This window comes from Delphinus delphis, chromosome 9 (genome assembly GCF_949987515.2).
Source record: "Delphinus delphis chromosome 9, mDelDel1.2, whole genome shotgun sequence".
Taxonomy (NCBI): domain Eukaryota; kingdom Metazoa; phylum Chordata; class Mammalia; order Artiodactyla; family Delphinidae; genus Delphinus; species Delphinus delphis.
Genome location: NC_082691.1, coordinates 105,925,911 through 105,945,101, shown reverse-complemented (window position 1 = coordinate 105,945,101; position 19,191 = coordinate 105,925,911). Strand labels below are relative to the sequence as shown.

The window sequence follows — 19,191 nt, the reverse complement described above, 5'->3', positions numbered from 1 at the left end:
TGCTGACCCAGAGGGAGCCCCAGCTGTGACCTCCAGCCCTGCCGGTTGCAGGGCTGAGGCCTCGCGCTGTCCCTGCCCACCCCTGCTCAGCCCTTCCTTCCCAAACGGAGCTCGGCCGAAGACCACAGACTCTCGGGACCCAGCTCGGCGCCCAGACAGCTCTGGCTTCGTCCCGGGACACAGGCAGTGCCCCTTGCGGGCTCACGACCGTCACTGCTCTTCCTTCGCCCCTTTAGGTGTGTTTAGCGAGGAGCAGAGCTTTCCTCAGTTCTCCCAGAGGGTGGAATTGAGACAATTTCCTCCTGCAAAATAAAGGCCTCTCTCTCTCGTGCGCTTGACGCATGAGGGCTTTTTTTAACAAGAAAAAAGGATACATTGCGTCCCTGCGGTTTGCAAGACCTTCTGGTAAAAACTCTGCAACAAAATGTATTTCTGTTTATTACGTGATGTTGCTGAGGACGTGTGGACGCAGAGGACGGGGAGAGACAAGGGCGCCCCGTGCACTAGCCAGCAGTCACCGGGGGAGCCAGAGCAAGCCTAGTAGGAGGTACCAGTGGCCCGTTCGCTTGGCTTTCTTTCACTCGCATCCTAAGAAACTGTTTTAATATTGTGCTAATACTAAGTTCTTTCAGTGTTTCTTGTTTGATGACGAATACTTTTTTATCTAAAGCTTAAAAACCCCTGTTGTCTTAAAAATGTATTTAACCAATAATGTGAACTTCGGCGCCAATGCCCCCCACCGCACCGAGCACACTGGGAAGCCGCAGCGGCAGCCCTTCGGGTGTGTTGGCCGGTGCCCGGGGTGGCGCCGGGCCAGTGTCTCTCAGGACCCCGCCGGCCACTCCGGCCTCGAGTCTGCAGCGCACCTGCTGGGTCACTGGTGCCGGGAAAGGTGGGTCAGACTGACTCACAGTCGCCCTGTGCGGTGCTGGGCCCAAGTGCTCAGGCTGCCTCTGTCTATGCTGTACATTCATGGAATCAGCTTCGACCGACCGCAGGATGACTTAAATAAGCACATACGTTCCTCTCGTATCCAAATAGCTTCTCCAGTAGAAAATGCCAGAAACCTCTCCCTGAAATCACACCCTGTCTTCTGTCCGGGTTTTATTTGCATCTGTTATAAGTAATTCCTCAACTAGTCACATGCTTTTCGACCTGAGCACCGCACCTCATGTGTCTGTTCGCCTGGACCTTGACATGCGATCAGCAAAATGGGATTTGTAGAGAGCATTCCATTTTAAAAGCACTAGAGGGAGCTTCCTAGCTATTGGGGGATTTAAATAAATCCTTTTACCTTCAGTAAAGCCTGTTATAAGGTGAAGAGGACGCACCCCCCTCCCTGCAGCCCCAAGGCTCTGGTTTACCAACGCAGACTGTGTGTCTCGTGCACCTCAGGGTTACCAGGATTGCCGGGGTCACCGAACAGGATGCAGGGCCGTGCCTCCCGCCCCTCATAGAAGATCCTGCGTGTGTGTTCTGTTAAAACTTCTCTCTCCACACACACTTCAGATGACTAACTCTCCTCCATCCTAACACGCAGGGAGACAGCAGCCGTCCACGTCGGACACTGATTCTACCTGATGAATCCATTGCTTCTCTATTTGCAGCGCTGTACGGTTTCATAAGCTTCAATTTGATTCCCTCCACCGTTGAGCCTTGGCTTCAGGCTAAGCGTGATCTGAGACGTGGTCCCCGGGCGTTTCGCGTTCCCCAGACCCTGTCTAGGGAAAACCTAAGTAGGCCTTCTCCTTCCTCTGTCAGCGGTCGTCCGAAGGAGAGTGCAGTGAAGAGAGAGGTTTCGTCCGTAGCACCTGATCAGAGCGTCACCCGGTGGCCCTGCAGTCTCCCCACGGAGCTGCCTTCAGAGGGGACCTGCACGTGGCCCCAGGCAGAGCCCTGCAGAGTCGCTCCAGGGTGACGGAGGAGGGACGGGGGGTTCGGGACGTCATGCTGGTTCTCTTGTTCAGACTAGCCCTTCGGAGGAAAAGGGCTGTTGAAAGAGTCTTTCAAACGAGTTTCAAGGACTAAAGACGCTGCCCTGAGCAACCTTAAAAAGTGGGGGGTTAAGTCTGGACCCCTCAGATTCTGTTTTTAAAGGACTGGGATCGTCTCTGAGCTGATGAATCAACCTCCACTCCACACCTCGTTCTCCTGGCGTCCACGGGACGGGAGGACAGAGCTGCCCAGAGATAGCGCTTCTCCCAGAAGGCTCTGCTCACAGAATCCGCGGGGTCACATTCACTGAGCAGCTGATACGTCCTGTGCATCGCGCGGTCACCACGCGCTGCCTCGCGGCTCCCCGCGAGGCCCCTCGCTGCTCTGCTCCCGCTGGAGCTTCGCGCCCGCCCCGGACGCGCCCAGGTGGGGTTTTCTGTGTCCTGCCCACAGTCGGGCCTCTTCACGCTTGGAATTAAACTGCAGCAGCAGCAGCTCCGTGCTGCGTCCAGAGGGGCCACCCTGACCCGGCAGCTGGGTGTTTCTGGGGGGACGAGAACTCAGGTCTCGGGTGGGACACCCCCTCCCTTGCTCGCTCTCCACGTAGGACTTCACTTTCTTAAGGCAAACCTGTGGTTTGAAGAAGCCCATTTCTGTGTTCCTTTGGGGAGATGAGGAGGCAGGTTCCTGGCACAGGGGCTCCTCGGGGGGCCGCTGCGCACGTGGCCGGGGGACCCCCCCCGTAGCTCCTCTTTCACCCACTGTTTCAGGCTGTTCTGGGCTCACAGGTCCCCCCCAAACAAGACTGTACATCTTGTGACCTTGTCAGCTTTCGAAAACTTCTGACACCTTCAGAGGAGCCTTCAGGCAAACAGAAGGAGACCCTGTCTTCCACCTGGACGAGTTTCTCGGCGGATCCCCCAGAAAGAAAGACTTCCTAGAAAGACTTTGACTTAAGAGTCGGGGGGGCTTGGGGTGTTCCCATACCCGACGGAGGGCGTTCATTGTCTGGAAGGATGGCCAGCTTAGATGTGATGAGCTCATGCCACACTGTCCCCACACCTCGAGGCACTCGGACTGGCCACCGTGCTGGCCGAGGGGGGTCAGCCCGGATCCTGGCCTCCCGGTCTCAGCGACTTACTGCCGGATTCCCAATACTCGTGGCAGTTTCCCTGATGCGAGCACAGCACCTGGTTGGAATGTGTTTCCTCCCAGCCGTCCCCACCTTCCCTCCAGCCGCCAGCCCCTCCCACTTCAGGCACCCTCTCCCTGAGACAGTGTGCGGTCCCCCCACCTTCCCTCCCACCCTCATCCGTGTCCCCAGCGGCATCTCCCTGCCACTCGGAAAAAGGCGCTGGCGGCTCAGCTGTCACCCACGTGGGCCTCAGGCCTCCAGGATGAACCAGGGCACTAAGGCTGCCGCGGCCTTGGACGTTTTCAGGCGCGCCTCCCAGCTCCCGGCCAAGGGCAGGGCTGTGCACACGCAGGTGTGATGGAAGTGGGAGACCAGAGCCGTCCTGGTGGCCACCAGCCCGGTCTCGCTTCCACATCTGGGTCCGATGAGCATGGCTACCTGCTCTGCGTGACCGGGACGAGCCTCAGCTTCCCCTGAACAGGGAGTGGTGACAGTTCTGGCACCATGAGACAAAATGCTGCACGTGACATGCGCTTACTGGGGGTTGGTGGGGGGTCCCGGCTGACTTCAGAGGTGCGCCCCGCCCAAGCCCCCAGCATTTGACAGGATTGCACAGCAGACGTGAGATGCTCCCCTCGAACCGTAAGAAGCTCGCGAGCTCGGGACCCGGTCTCGTTTGTTGTCCAGCTACCAAAGGACCTAGCGAGATGCAAAAACAAGAACATACGCGGAATGCGTAAGGTTACATTTTTAAACTCAAATAGTAGTATTTCTGTGGCACCCAAGTCACCTGGTGTCAGGTGGGTGCGTCTGTAGGAGGGGATCTAGGCCACACGACTAACCCGTGAGCACGTGGGGCGTCCTGACCTTTTCTTAACATTTGGAACACACTTCTAACAGGCAGGGAACTCTGCCTTTAGAAGCCAACATTTAGATGTATAAGATTAGTTCTCTGAATAAAAATCCTATGCAATAGAAATTGAAGTTTATATGCTACTTCCTATGACTTAAAACATTGTTGGGGGCCTTCCCTGATGGTCCAGTGGTTAAGACTTCGCCTTCCAATGCAGGAGGTGTGGGTTCGATCCCTGGTCAGGGAATTAAGATCCCACGTGCCTCGCGGCCAAAAAACCGAAACATAAAATGGAAGCAATATTGTAACAAATTCAATAAAGACTTTAAAAGTGGTTCACATCAAAAGTATCTTTAAAAAAAAATTCGTGGGCATTCCCTGGTGGCCTAGTGGTTAGGATTCCGGGCCTTCACAGCTGTGGCCCGGGTTCAATCCCTGGTCGGGGAACTGAGATCCCGCAAGCTGTGCAGCACAGCCAAAAAAAAATAAAAGTCTTAAAATGCCACCAAAAAAAAAAAAATCAAGAAAGCCCTAGTCGCTCCTGGCGACAGCTTGCTGTGGGTATCTATATGGGCATCTGATAACATTTTTCAGCCCAGCCTTCTTGAATCAATGCTAATGAAAGCCGCCTTGCCCTGTTTTCTTGTGTGAACCCTGAAATTGCCTGCCAGCCGGGCAGCTGAGGGATGACTGTCGTTGTCATTTGGCCGCTGGGCCCTGAGGGACCCGGCAGCAGGCGAGGGACGCAGAGCGCGGGTTGTCTTGTGCCTGAGCTCAGCCCCGTTTGTGTTTGTTGCAGGCGCTAAAGAGATCGACATCGCCGCGACGCTGGAGCACTTGAGGGACCAGAGGCCACGCATGGTTCAGACAAAGGTACTGTCGGCCAGTCCTCGGGGCTGCCAGGGCTTTGCGGGGGTGGGTCTTTGTGTGGAGGTTTTCTCGAGAGGAGCGAAGGTCAGGCCGGCTGGCCTCCTCCCAGGCCAGGGCTGCACGGGGCAGGACGCGGGCAGCGCCTCCCTGCAGGGTCGAGGGCAGCTCCGGCAGCAGCCAGACATTTCAGCCTGAGCAGGTGCAGTCGGACCTCAGGCCCTGGGAACTGTCCATGTGCCAGGTTTGGGGAGGGAGGGAGAACGTTGCAGTTTTATAGTCAGAGGTCAGTGATAAACGCCGGCACCCCTGCGTGGAATGTTCTGCGTTCATGCAACGTTCTGCCCACCTCCCGTATTTCCAGCTCCCACAGCTGCAGCTCTGCCGTGCGGTCATCAGGACAGTGGTCACCAGAACGTCCCCAGGTGCTGCTGGGTCCCTGAGCACCCTGAGTAGCTCGTGTGCATACTTATTAAAAAGGCCAAGTCTGCAGCAAAAGAGCAAAGACAAAAGATTCCTGGTTGGCCTGGGGTTAACCAGAGCTAGAAACAGGTCACTGTGATGACCCATTCTCTCAGCATTCCAGACATATCTGTGTCCAGCCACAAACACTCCCACACACCCTGCAGCCATAAAATAGAGAATCTTCTTCTCAGTGTGGAGTCCCGACCCTCCGCTGCCGTTAGCGCCTCCACCAAAGGCCACAAATCGCGCAAGATGCCCTTGCAAAGCCGCTGCTCTGTACTTGAGGAGACTTCAAGCTACCGTAAGCTCTCCTGTGAGATCAAGCTGGGCTGTGCTTTGGTGCCTGGTGGTGACGATTCTGGGGCCCCAGTCATCCCGCCTCGGGGTCTCACTGTCCCCCACAAAGGGCAAGCAGTTCTACGCCGTCCCTCCCTCGCTGTCACTGTGTGAAATCAAGCAGGACAGTGCAGTGTCTGAGCCTGAGGGAGAGAGAACAGTAAGTGCCGCCCACTCCGTTGAGGAGGGAGAAGCCAGGAGCCTGGTGAGTCCAGCGAGCACGCTGTGACCTTGGAGATCACTGCAAGGGCCCTTTGGCTGGTTCCGCGTTGTCGAAGCCCCAAGCACTGAGGCAAAGCCAGCTTATTCTCCTGTAGAATCAGAAACCTCTTCTGAGTGGGAGCAAACACTCAGCGGTCAGGATCTCTGCCCAGCCCTGCCCTGTCCAGCTGGCGATCACAGCTGCCCTGATCTCTTCCCGCGTCTGGGCTGGGGCGGGGGGAAGTGGTTTGACGACACCAGCACCGACGGCCCCTCTGTCCCTCCGCTTTATTTCGGGCCCTAGAACGTGCAGCATTGTCACCAGACCCTCCTGTGAAAGTCACTGCACACTGCATGTTTTCTTAGACTTTTTGAAATCTGAAGTTATTTCAGACCTGCAAACACTTGCAGAAAAAATACAAGTAATTCCCGTGTGCCCTTCACCAGCTTCCCACGGTTACGCTTCGTAACCGCGGGGAACAAGCGAGGCCAGGAAGCCGGCACGGATCCGATGCCGCTGACTCACGTACGGCCCGCGTCAGATCTCCCAGGGGCCTTTCTCTGGAGCAGGGTCCCTTCCAGGAGCAGGCACACGGTGCGCTCACTGGTCACGTCCCCCTCGCCGCCTCTGGTGGACGGCACCGTGGCCTTGAGGACCGGCCAGGTCTGGTTGTGCTTCTTGGACTGTCTCTGGCTGGGGTGTGTCTGGTGGTCCCGTGATGGGGTCCGGGTGTGCGTCTTGACAGGAGCGTACCGGAGAAGGTGTGTGACCTCGCTGGAGAGGTGAGCTCGGCCCCTGGGCTCAGGGCGCGGCCGCCAGCATTCCCCGCTGGTCACTCTTTCTCCGTTGGCAGTGGTGGCGTCCCGGGGAGAACTGGACCCTGCTCACACCTGTTTGTTTGCGGTTCAGCTTTACCACAACGCGATGCCGTCCCAGTGCCCCGTAGCCCACGGGTTTAGCGCCCGTGGGACTGACCGTGCTGGGGGTAGTGGCCTGGCCATGCAGAAATGCGGGCTTGGTTCACTGTCCTGGACGGTCTGGGCCCTACGTGGCCACCGGCAGCTGCACAGCTTCACACGTCCCAGAACCGGGGCTGGGGCAGCGGGGGCGACTTACAGCCAGGAATGAAGAGCTGATTCTATCTCTGGTCAAATCTGCCTTCCATGTCACACCGTTGACTGCTGTGTGAATAGTGCGTAGGACCCTGAATTCAAACCCGTCGCTTCCCTCCTTGCAGCTGGGCCCCTCCCAGGCGGGCCCGTCCGCCCCCCAAGGGCCCAAGGGTCCTCAAAACACACGGACTCTGGGATGGATCTGGGCAGAGTTATTGAGAAGAGGAGCTTCTCTCTCAAACAGAAGAGAAAATTTCCTAATACATTACAAACCCCATTCAGCCCTCTGTGGTCTGCAGCCCGTTGGCCAGAACGAGCCCAAACGCGTGGTTTTCCAGCCCCGCCTGGAGGAAGGGGCCCTGCCCTGTGTTAGCGTCACGCACCTTATGGTCACTAACATTCTGATTTCTTTAAGTGACAAAGGGACGCTAGTGGCCAGAGGATTTTGCCCCAACATTCTGGTGCTCCCAGACGGCAGAGTCTGGCAAGCTGTGGCCTCCTGTGTGGACGGACTGCCCCGGACACCCGCCCTTTTCCTGGGCTGCGTGTGAGCTCTCCGAGACTGCCGGGCAGAGCAGAAATTCAGCTCCTGGAGCCTCAGGGATAACGCACAGTAAACACACAGGCGCCCCCGTTCTTTCTTCATCGATGGCTGCTCTGCCCAGCATCTCACTCCGTGAAACTGAGCTTTCCCTAAAGTTCAGTTTAACAAAAACGTAGGACATTTCCTCGGACAAAACAGTGCCGTAAACCTGAATGCTGTTTCCCACGAGCCACGAGAAGGTCGACCACAGTCTGTTCATTTGAACCCATTTAGTCAAATCGCATCATTTGAGCTGAATACAGTCAGAACAGTTAACAAGCTCTGAGCTCGTTGAGGCTGGGGCCTGGGGCAGCCACGGAGCCCTGACGCCTAGCCGGGCACAGAACTTCATTAGGTTGTAAAAAGTCACAGAGAGCTGTGTTTCCACCCGGAAGCAAGCTCTCAGTCAAACCAACCACGGATGCCTGGTGGACGGCTGTGCCCCGTCACTCAGAGGACGGACCCAGCCCTGCGGGTGGAGGCAGCACAAGGGCAAGATGACGTCCAGGCAGAGGCGTCACGTGGGTGCGTGGCGTCCACCCGACCCCGTCACTGTACGTCCATGACAGGCCCAGCAAAACGCTCATTTTTAGGAAGAGAGGTGAAGTCAGGGGCTGCAATTAAAATAACACACTTCAGAAGATGAGTGAAGCTGTCCTCCGTGTGTGTCTTGTAAACAGACTCCTTCCTTCCCCTTCAATGCATCTCCTGAAAGAAACGTGCCCTTTTAATCAAAGGCCTTGACACTTGCTTTTCCATCATAAAATTTCCTCTTACAGTTGTCGCTTAGAAATAAAAGCCATTCGACTTGTGTGTTCAGTCACCTCCAAGTAATGATGTCACGTTTGCCCCCTTGGGATACACACAGGTGCGTCCATGTGGTCTCCGTGCACTGCCTCCCCCCCACCCACCTGTCCCCTTTCTGCACTTCGACTTCACCCCTGTGTTTCCCGCTGCTCGGGTCCGCCCCTGACACCCCTACTCGCCTTCCTGGAGGCGTGTTTACGCCTCCCGGTCTCTGTGTGTGTCTCTCTCTGTCTCTGTCTTTCTGTCTCTCCCTCTGTCTCTGTTTGTCTCTCTGTCTCTCCCTCTGTCTCTGTCTGTCTCTCTGTCTCTGTCTCTTCGTCCCTCTCTGTACTTCTGTCTCTCTGTCTCCCACCCTCCCCGTGCACACACATGTACACACGTGCACACGGCACGCGGGCCCTGTGCCCCATCTCTGTCTCTGGTGTCCGAGGTCAGGGGTGGAGCTGGGAGAGGGCATTCCGTCCTGACCCCTTTTAGGGCCGCACCGCCCAGTCCTGTGTGGACGCAGGGCTCGGACGTCCTGCCTCGGCGGCTCCTCACGCGGAGGGGCAGGGACCCTGGGAGAGACAGCGGACCGTGTCCCGCGGGTCTCCTGTGTTGAGCACATCTTCCTGCTTAGAGTACCCCAGCCCTCCCTCTGATTTCCTATCCTTGCAAACGCGGTCAGCTCAGAGGTGTTACAGCCAGGACGCCCCGAGTCCTCCCTGCTCAGACGGCTCTTGTCCTGAGCTTGAGTCCAGGCCAAAATGGTCACCTCGTCACTTATTGAATTGTATTCATTAAGTGCAGCTGCTGCCTTTATGTTAATGGTTTTCTTAAAGTAAATTTCTATCTTAAAAGGACTTCAAACACTAGGTTCTTCCCGATTTCTGGCGTCCCCACCCAGGCATCTCAGCTAAGGCGACGCTGCTCAAAATGTGGGCCACACACAGTCCCCACCTGTGACAGGGGAGCAGCTGGGGGGGCACTGGCGCCGGAGCCTTCCAGGATGACGGCCGGGCGCTGACAGCCCCTCTCGGCGCGGCCCAGCCCCAAGGGCCCCGCCTTCCGGGCTTTGCCGTCAGAGCCCTCTCGGTAGCTTAGCGGGGACCATCGCGTGGACCCCGCGGACCTGCGTCCCCTCCGCCCCACGGTCTCCCCAGCAGCGGCTTAAACTGCACCTGCTTCGTCCCACAGCCCGGTCCTCTGTGTGGTCCTGTGAACGGAGAGTGTTTAAATGATTACAGTCAAGACACAGGGGCAGGTCTGCCTCCGCCTTTGTCACTCACGTGGTGGCAGAAGTGCTGGCTTTCTTATTAGACACTTTTCTATAAAATAATTTACTTCTCTTTGGCATTGGGTGTTTTCCGGTGTCTTGTATAAGCAAGGCCACAGTGCGTATCTCTTGCTTGTCCATTTCTCCCTTTGAAGACAAGCTCTAGGGTGGATTCCCGTATAAACACGCGTGGGAAATGTACAGTGAGATTCCCAAAGAGCCCCCTTCATGTTTTCACATTTTTGAGTCATCACGGACCTTGGTCTGCCCATCGGCAAGTCATCGTTTGGGAGGAGGCGTCCGATGGGGTTGCTCCCGTGTCTTGGACCAAGTCCTGCATGTGACACACCCTGCTGGGCCGACCACTGGCTCAAGAGACGGCGGCGCAGGGCGGCTTCCCCAGGGCACGTCGGTCCTGGTGGCAGCAGGCCTGAGCACCAGGCCTCGAGGGGAGGAGAGGGCCGTCCGTGCGGGAACACGGTGCTGGGGTGTGCTGGGCCCACGTGGGCGCGCCTCCTGCTGCGCCAGCCCCGAGGGGGTCCCTGCACACGGACCGGGAGGCTCTTCCGCGGGAGGGTCCACCGTGTCCGTGGGAGGCTCGTGGCCACCAGCAGAGGCTCCGAGTTAGAACCCGGCAGATCATCCCTTCAGTGTCAGGTCAGGGGAGCACTGGTGAGAAACTGGCCTTTGTCCCAAAGTGAGCGTTACGTTAGGTTGACTCTGCTGTTTTATGTTTTTAGCTAGTTTATTTATTTACTGTCAATTTTCTAATTGTTATACAATTTTCAAGGTTACTTTCCACCTGCAGTTGTGACGGAGCTGGCTTTGCTCCCTGTGTTGTGTGGTCCACTCTTGAGCCCCTTCCACCCAGCAGATGCAGCTGCCACGCCCGCCCTTGTGTTGCCCTCCCCTCCCGCTGGAATCCGCCAGTGTGTTCTCTGCATGCGTGAGTCTGCTTCTTCTGTGTCTGCTGTTTCACCTGGAGCTAGTTTCTATGTTTCTATCACAAACTGGCCATTCAAAGTGGAAGTTGATCACTCTTTTGGGCTTTGGACTCAAGTCTGTTTATGACTGGAATTATCAAGTATTTAAGCCATCAGCAGGGCTTTCCTTCATCAAAAATCCTTAGCTAGGTGATCATTTGCATAGTTTATTATTTTTGTGACTTCTTTGGTGTAGTGGGAAGTGCTTGATAACACTACTTTTGAGTGTTTCATGCAGAGTTTGGGAGCAGGGGTGGACCCAGGAGCCCGGGAAGCCCTGCAGGAGAGGTGGGCTCATCCTCTGTCTGCCGCGCCCTGGTCTCTGGAGGAGCGGACGGTCCCGACACCCTGGACTCGCCCCTCATTTCTACCCAACAGTCCTGGCAGGTTTCAGCTGCACGAGAGGCGTGTCCCGTCCATGGTGCGCTGGCGTCTGTGAGCACGTGTGCGCGCATGTCTTAAGTTGGGACGGTTGAGGGTGACATGAGGGTTCCTAGCAAACGGAGCGGAATCGGGTTGAGCTGGGTGATGGGTGGATTTCCAGAGCAGCGAAAGCACCACCCTTTACATCCTGAGGCCAGGAAACCCCGAGGGGTCGTGATTGTGACCGTTTTCGTGGTGAGTCTAGGAAGGACCGGCAGCTGCATCCAGCCCCACCCATTGGGGGGTCCGCGCGTTGGGCGCTGCCGCCAGAAGGAGCCTGGCGGGGTGCGTGGAGCCTCAGGCAGCCGCTGTCCCGCTCCTGTGTCTACTGGCAGCTTCTTGCAGCCATAAAACACGAGACTTTCCCACACGAGAAGTGTGGCCCGTCGGCATTGGGTCTCATCCTGCAAACCAGTGCCCTGTTCTCCTTTCCACGGAAATCTGCGACCTTTCCCTTTTTCTCCTAAACAGTTTCTTTCTGCAGAATAACACACGGGAGCCCAAGGCTGGCGTAGAAGGGACCCCCGCTCACATCTCCTTCCTTCTGTCCCTCCAGGAGCAGTTCGAGTTTGCGCTGACAGCCGTGGCCGAGGAGGTGAACGCCATCCTCAAAGCCTTTCCCCAGTGAGTGCGTTTCCCGAGGCCCCGGGGAAAGCCGTCTGCAGTCACGGGACGACTTAACCACGTCTCCCAGTGCAGCTGCCTCGTAATCGGGTCCTTACGACTCTGTAGTCAGTGCAGTTTAGCAGTTACAATGTGTATTTTTGTTCAACCAGACAATAATAAAGAGAGATCTGTGGGAAGATGCAATTACCGGGGGCAATCAGTTCATCTATTTTCACTTTCTTGAAAAAAAAATTTATTTTTCCTTAAAGCACCCATCCACATTCTTAACCGCAATCATGTCGTACTGATGGTGCAGTCAGCGTGGGCCCCGGAATAGAGTTGGCTCGTGACCTGTCGCTTCCTGAAGGAGTGTCAGCTGTGCAGGGCGGGGCCCGGAGAGGCCATGAGGCACCGCATGGAGGCCACCGGCTGTAAGAAGCTCAGTCAGTCGGCGTTTGTCTCGCCAACCGTTTATCACTGGAGACACCGCGGCTTATTCAGGAGTTAGGTGGACAGGATGGTGACGTTCTGCAGCTTTGGGGCAGATAATAAGAAAGTCGTCCCAGCTCTTCGTTTGATCCCGCCGCTCAACAGCCTCCCCGCCCAGCACTGTCGACGGCCCCTCCCGACCTTCCACCCCCGAGGATGGGCAGGGCCGCTGGGGGCAAACACTTTCCCACCCGGAGTGCCTGCTCCCAGGCCAGCCGCCGCAGGGACGCCTCACCTGGGCAAGGTAGGGGGCGAGCCCCAAACTCCAGACACGGTTATGAACTACAAATAGGGATTTACACAGACGCAGCTAAACGCTTCCCTGCAGGGCGACCAAAATCAGACGGGGTGCGGGGCAAAGCTGGGCACTCGGCCAGCTCCCGGCAGCACCCGTGGTCCCCTCTCCGGGAAGGCTCGGGCCCTGCTGGCGTCCAGAGAAGACCAGGGGTGCTTTCACCATGGGAGGAACGCAGGGAGACCCGCATTTTCTTTGCTTTTTACCTATGTGGGATCATAGCAGCTGGGGAAGAGGGATGGCCCGGGCTCCCCCCAGGGCCCAGACTGTTCATCTCTTTGCCTGCTCCCTTGTCTGATGTCACGGAGACACACATCTAGCAACGATCTGGATTTGCCAAAATACCACTTGAGCGCCAAATGTACCACCCCCGCCCCGAAACAGAGAATGCGCTTCCTTAAACTGAAGACGCGTAAACATCTGGGAAGGTGTGCAGGCGGCCCTGGGTGTCGCTGGTCTCGTTTTAGGGAACAAGACGCTCCCCGGTCACCCTGGTACCTCTGCTTCCCGTGCTGCACACCGTTCTTTCCATCTTAAATAGGTGTTACGTCTCAGAAGACAGGAGAATAGGGAAAGCGGCCGGCTGAATGGGGAGAAAAATGCCAAAATGTTGTTTGTGTCTTTAAATGGTGTTGTCATGTATATCTGCTTTAATATCTATAATTTCTTTCCCAACGTTGTTTCTCTCTATCTGGAATCTAAATAATTAATAGAAACTAGTTTATCTGAATATAGGAAGCATATACCTACTTGTAATTTCTAACTTCTTATGTTTCTTCAGTGTGAGATATATAAATATATTTAATTGTGTCCGATTAAACTTCTGATTTCACATTTGAATGGTCGTTATTTGGGATGAGAGAGCAGTTTTTTCCCATCCGTCCTGTTTCCTGAAGGTGCGGGCGTTTGGATTCCTGAAACAACGTGTGTGTATTCCTTAGAACTCTATACTGAGTTGCTATTTTATTTGCAGAGTTGGGTGTGTACAGGGGGGTGTCGAGTGTCACTGAGATTTTATTCATTAAAGAGTGATTTTTAAAAAGAAGTGATTAAACAGGGGACTTCCCTGGCCGTCCAGTGGTTAAGACTCCGCACTTCCACTGCAGGGGGTGCGGATTTGATCCCTGGTCGGGGCACTAAGATCCCGCATGCCGCACGGCGCGGCCAAAAAAATAAAAAATAAATAAAATGAAAAATGTTTTTAAAAAAGTGATTAAAGGATCTCAGTCAAAAGAGGGGAGTGGTCTGTGCTCTGTGCGTCCCTGTCCCCTCTTTAGTGCGTGCCTGCCCAGGGAGTGTCGGGGAGCAGTGGTGGCCCTTTCTTTGCTGCCTTCAGAAGAGAGGGGGCCCTCCACCACTTCACAGAGACACGGGCTGTCCCAGGAGCCTCAAAACTGGAGAACACGCTGGGAGCAGTCAAACCCTGGCCGCGGAAGGACAGCGCTGCTGGGTGTGACCTGGCAGCTTCCCTCTTGTCCTGTGCTGGTCTGTCTCGGCGGGCAGTGGCAAGACACGTGGCCTGTGGTGTCCGACTAAATGCTGGTGTTTGTATCTCGAGAAATCCGACCCCCGATCTCAACCGATGGGCGTCCACTTGCACTCTGCTAGCTCGGCCCCTCCAGCATCTCCTTGCCCGAGTTTGCTTCTTGTTAAAATCCCGCCCAGGCATCCAGGAAGCTTCTGCTTTCCGTGTGTTGGAAAGTTGCTGTCACTGTTTCATACAAGTGCACATAGCAATGAGTGACACTCCTCGTGATAAACACGTGTCAGAATCTGCATGTGACGTAAAGATGCCCCTCCGGCCAGGAATATCGAGGGATGCTGGGAAAAATGGACCTTGCAAACGTTGTGCGTAGGCAGCTCCAAAGACAGGTGGGATATGGAAGGACCTGTGTGGGCAGCGTGATCGCTGCTGAACCCGAGGGGGCGGAGGCCCGGGTCCACGCGGTCCACTTGGGGTCAGCGCAGGGGGTGCTGGGAATGCATGCAACCGGCACCAGTAAAAACACACAGCCTTCCCTGTTGTGGATGCCACGGAGCTAACGGATCCTCGCGGGAGGCCGGCTTCGGTTTTGTGGGATTCCTGCGTCCGTGGCCGACCCGTGGTTCCAGCTTGAACACGGGTTGTTTTCACCTTAACAGGTGGTGTGGTCAGAACTCCCCTGCTCACCAGTGGCGCCAGCTACCTCTTTGTGGAGCTGGATCGTGGTTCTGGGGCCTGGAGGAATGTGTCCTCTGTTTTCGTGTGCTGTTCAGATGTGACCCTTGCAGACACCACTCGCGTTTAAGTCTAATCGCATTAGCGGTGTCTTCTCCAGCCCTTACTTCAAGTCTAGACGATCAACCGAACAAAGTAAAGCATTGACTTGTCATATTTGCTCCTTTCTGTGATGTAAACACACCCACTATGAGTGACTTTAATGTGGACTCCCTAGATGAAAAGGATTACACGAGAAGACAGCTATAGAGTCGTGAGAGTGAAATGTAGTTCACACAATTAGGAAGCGATAAGTTTTGAGTATTCCTTACCTGTGTGTTAATCTAGTTTGTCAGTTAACATGATTGAATTTTAATAGTGGCTATATTTAACAACCAGCTCATAAAATTCCTAAAAAGTTAACAGTCTGGTCCTGCAAGTGCACACAAGCTGGCTGTGATATGCCCCTGCCTCGGAGCCACAGAAGGGAGGGAGGAGTTTGAAGAAGGGCCGGCCCCGCCGTCCAGCCAGAAGAAGACAGGCACCGTCTGCGGGGCTAGGGCTGGTTCCCCACGTCCATGGGGCACAGGGAGTCCTCGCTGAAAAGCGGGGTGAAAATCTGATCCGACCCCGACAAAACCCTGAGCTCCCAACCTCAGTGGAGGCAAAACCACTTGGATGGACCCTGTGCAACCCCCAGAGGAGATGCCCGCATGACAATCAGCTCTTAATGAAACGTCGCAAAGCACAGGAGGAGATGCAGCGCAGTTGGCGAGGGTCACTGCTGTGAAGAACCGCGGTAACACGACAAGGGGAGGTGGTGATGGGCTTAAGCATCTTAAATGGCTTAAAGAAGAAGAACAGCGCGAAAGAGCAAGTGGCTTTGAAACAAAACCAACAAACAGCAAAACAGAGTCACAGAAACAGAGCAAACGAGTGGTTGCCAGAGGGGAAGAAAGCAGTGGGTGCGGGAGATGAGGAGGGACCAGCTTCCAGTTACAAAGTAAGTGGGTCACAGGGCTGAAATGTACAGCGTGGGGAATGCAGTCAGTAACTAGGTAACGTCATCCTATGGTGACACGTGGTAACTAGACGTCCGTGGTGATCATTTTGAAGTACAGAAAGGTCGAATCACTATGTTGTGTGACAGGAGCTTACAGAGCGTTGAAGTCAGTTATACTCCAAAAACCAAAAGACTCGTAGAAAAAGATCAGATTTGTGGTAACCAGGGGCGGGAGGTGGGAGGGAGGGAAGTCGGATGAAGGCCGTCAGAAGGTACAAACTTCAGTCATAAGGTAGAGGAGTCCTAGGGGTGTGATGTGCAACACGAGAAGCAGAGTGAACGCTGCTGTGTGCTGTAGAGGAGAATCGTTAAGGGGGTAAATCCTGACACTTCTCATCACAAGGAAAAAGATGTGTCCATTTCTTTTATTTTGCGTCTACCTGAGATGAGGGCTGTTCACTGAACTTACTGCGGTCGTCGTTGCATGATGGATGTGAGTCAGATCGTTGTGCTGCACACCTTACGCTTACACCATGCTGTTTGTAAATTATATCTCAATAAAACGGGAAAGAAAAAGTAAAAGAACCCAACCAAACTTTTAGAGGTGAAACCCAAGGGGAGCAGTTATTGGGAAACGAAGGAGAGCTCGCTCTCGAGACACAGGCTGTCCGGGTGAAACGGAGGGTTGGGAGCGCTGAAGCCGGAACGGTGGACCGGAAGGCAGAGCTGGACACGCGAGGTGAGAACGTGCAGGAGAGGCTCAGACACGGCGCGACCTGAACGTGGCGCCGAGGGTCTGAGGAGCGGCTGGTCTCCTCGGCGGGCAGGGCGCCCGTTCCGCTTCCTGGCGCTTCCGTCCCAGGCCCGGCTCCGCCAGGACAGCTGGGACCTCGGCACCCATCCCGACGGGAGCTCCCGGTCAGAGCCCGCAGTGGGCACCTGTTTGAAGTTTTATTACTGAGATGAGACTTCCTTCTCAAGTGGCACCAGAGACCCGGGCTGTGCGTCTCCCAGCCACAGGAGGGCTTTCCTCCCTGACAATACTGACAGTGTACACCAAGTGTATACCCCGCTCGGGGGGGCGCGGGTACAGCGGGAGCTACCGCCCCTGGTCTTCAAGACCAGCTAGAAACACGGGGACCCGGGAGGCTACAGGGCAGCCTGTGAGGCCTCCTGGACCCGAGTCCTCACCAGGTGCCAGTGAGGAGGGACAGGCAGGGGACAGTCACCCCGCTTCACAGGGGGCGGGGCTCAGTGGCTCTCAGAGCGAACGTGGACGGCACAGGCTCTGAATTCATCCCGACCCTCGGCCACTCCCCCGGCGTGTCTCTCTGGGCACAGAGCATGTCCTGGGGTGGGGAGGTCTGACCGTTCACCTTTGCGACACCACGGGGCTTAACCGTCAAGCGAGTTAGGGATGCATTCCTATGAAATTGTTGCTTGAGACCAAGGTAAATTTTACAAGCGGTTAGATGCGATCTTACAAAGAGAAAACAAAAGCTCTACGTGCTGCAGTTCTGTCACCTAGGCACGTCACGGCGTGCTCAGTGCGCCTCTCCACCGCGACACGTGAGTCTGTGTCGGGGCCGGAGTGGGTTCCCTGGAATTCCTGGAGAACGCACACGTGGGCCCACCTCCGCGCACCAGCTGGCAGATCAAGCCTTGTTAAAAATGCCTCGCTCTCCTGGGAGCTCTGAGCCCTCGTGTGGGGACATGGCGGTCCCTGGGGCAGCCCGCAGCCTGACTACGAGTCTGGGCGTGTCTTGTCACACTCTGCTCTCAGCCTCCAGCCCCACCCACACCCACACTAACTGCATCGTTTCTGCACCGCAACCTGCCCTCGGGCGGGCACGGGAGGCACTCGAACAAATTCTCCATCCTCTCCTGAGACCCACCCCCAGGTCACGGGGAGCCAGCACTGCCCTCTCCTCCCACACTGAGTCCATTTGCCACCTCGGCCTTGTGCCGGCTGAGGTCCCGCGGCCGGGGTTCAGGGCCCACCCCCGTGTCCACCCCGTGTCCACCCCCGTATCCACCCCGTGTCCACCCACGTGTCCACTCCCGTGTCCACCCACGTGTCCACCCCGTGTCCACCCACCTGTCCACCCCGTGTCCACCCCGTGTCCACCCCGTGTCCACCCCCGTGTCCACCCTGTGTCCTCCCGCTCCGTCTCCATGGCTGGGAGCAGCGTCTCCGCTGCAGGGTCCGAAGTGAACGCTGCGGGTGACAACCTCCCCCCAGACCTCGGCCACAGCCTGGCGCGCTGTCGAGCGCGGCCTCCAGGCCGCCGGGCTGGGCCCTGCCGTGTGAGTCGATGCTGTTCCTCTGCTTTACTGGGTGGTGTAACCTGATAGGATCCGTCTAAGAAGCTTTATTTTTCTTACAAAATTAACGTCATACTTTTAAAAAGCCGTTTTGCTCCCTCTGTGCTCCCAGTCACCTCCCCCTCTCGCTCTTGCTTTCAAATGCGATCGAGAAACCACCGCATGCGTCCCCAGGGGGAAATGACAGCAACGTTATACGTAACGTGTGTGTGCTTTATTAATCAAGTAGAACGCTAATAAAAAACCTTCATAATTAGTGGAATGGGCGTTAATTCAAAGATGTTTGCTGGGATAGAAAATGAGCATTTGATGACGCTTTTGTTCCTAAACCACGGCTGGTTTCCATTTTATTCGGGGTACTTGTTTCGAGACTGTTCTTCGCCGTTTAGGTCGCTCTGTTAGACAGACCATATGGCGTGTGTCGTCCGTCCTCGTAGCTGAACGTGCTGGATGGATGTTGTGGTCGTTTCTGGACGGTGCTCTCGAGAGGCCAGGACCACGCCCTCCCCTCCCATGGGGCCGTGACCGCCTGTCCCCGGGGACGGGCCAGGCCACGGTGGAGACTCGGTCCCGGGGCAGGAAGGGGACGCGGTGAGGGCCACCCGCAGGCACAGTCCCCTCCCATCCGGAACCTGAGCGGCACGGAAGCTTCCAGAGTCCGCCCTGCACGGTCTCAGGGGACGCCGAGGGCTGGCGGGTTTGCTTCTGGCTCTGAGAGAAGCCTGGCCTCCAGGGAGGCCACCAGGCAGGAGGAGGCCGGTTCTCGGGGGAGAGAGACAGGATGGAGACGCCTGGCGGAGCAGCTGCCTCCCTCTGCCTGAACTTCGCTTTCACGCCTGCGGGGCTCACCTTCCCTCTGCTGCCTCTGCTGGGGGACGTGCTCAGTCCTCTGTCTGTCTCTCCTCCCTCCTGGGGCGTCTACGTTGAAGGAGTAACTTACACACAAGTCTTGGGGTTTGGAACGGCACAGCTTCTAACTCCAAACCATCTTTTTTGAACCTTTCCTCCCATCTCTATTTTATTTCCTGACATAATTATAATTACAATATAGTGATAACTTGTTTAATTTATCAGGTCACTGGAAATAGCTTCTCCCGTCCACAGATGCAGTTTTGTCAAACCCCGCGTCCATCAGACCGACTTTCTAATAAGCCTGGCGGCCCGATACTTGGGGCTCTTTCTTTTCACCAGGAGCTGAGCCACCCACGTCTGCTAACGTGGGAGCCGCTGAAGGGCGGAGCTGCAGCCTCTTGTGTCCTCACCCCCGGCCCCTGCCTGCAGCCTGAGCCCTTCGTTTGTCCCCACGTTGAGACAGAAGGG

The 19,191-nt window shown here is 56.0% G+C and overlaps 1 protein-coding gene across 2 annotated transcripts in view; it reads left to right on the top strand.

The window, feature by feature from the left end:
* Nucleotides 1–13,413, top strand: part of PTPRN2 (protein tyrosine phosphatase receptor type N2) — a 689,751-nt gene extending 676,338 nt beyond the window's left edge. Inside the window, exons 22-24 of one of the 2 annotated variants that reach the window (XM_060021206.1) lie at nucleotides 4,723–4,796; nucleotides 11,513–11,580; nucleotides 11,832–13,413. In XM_060021206.1, coding sequence (XP_059877189.1) covers nucleotides 4,723–4,796; nucleotides 11,513–11,580; nucleotides 11,832–11,850 — 161 coding nt within the window. In that variant the 3' untranslated portion in view covers nucleotides 11,851–13,413. Of the gene's footprint in view, nucleotides 1–4,722; nucleotides 4,797–11,512 lie in introns of both variants that reach the window. The other variant, XM_060021207.1, reaches the window with a different exon arrangement.
* The last annotated feature ends 5,778 nt before the right edge of the window (nucleotides 13,414–19,191 follow it).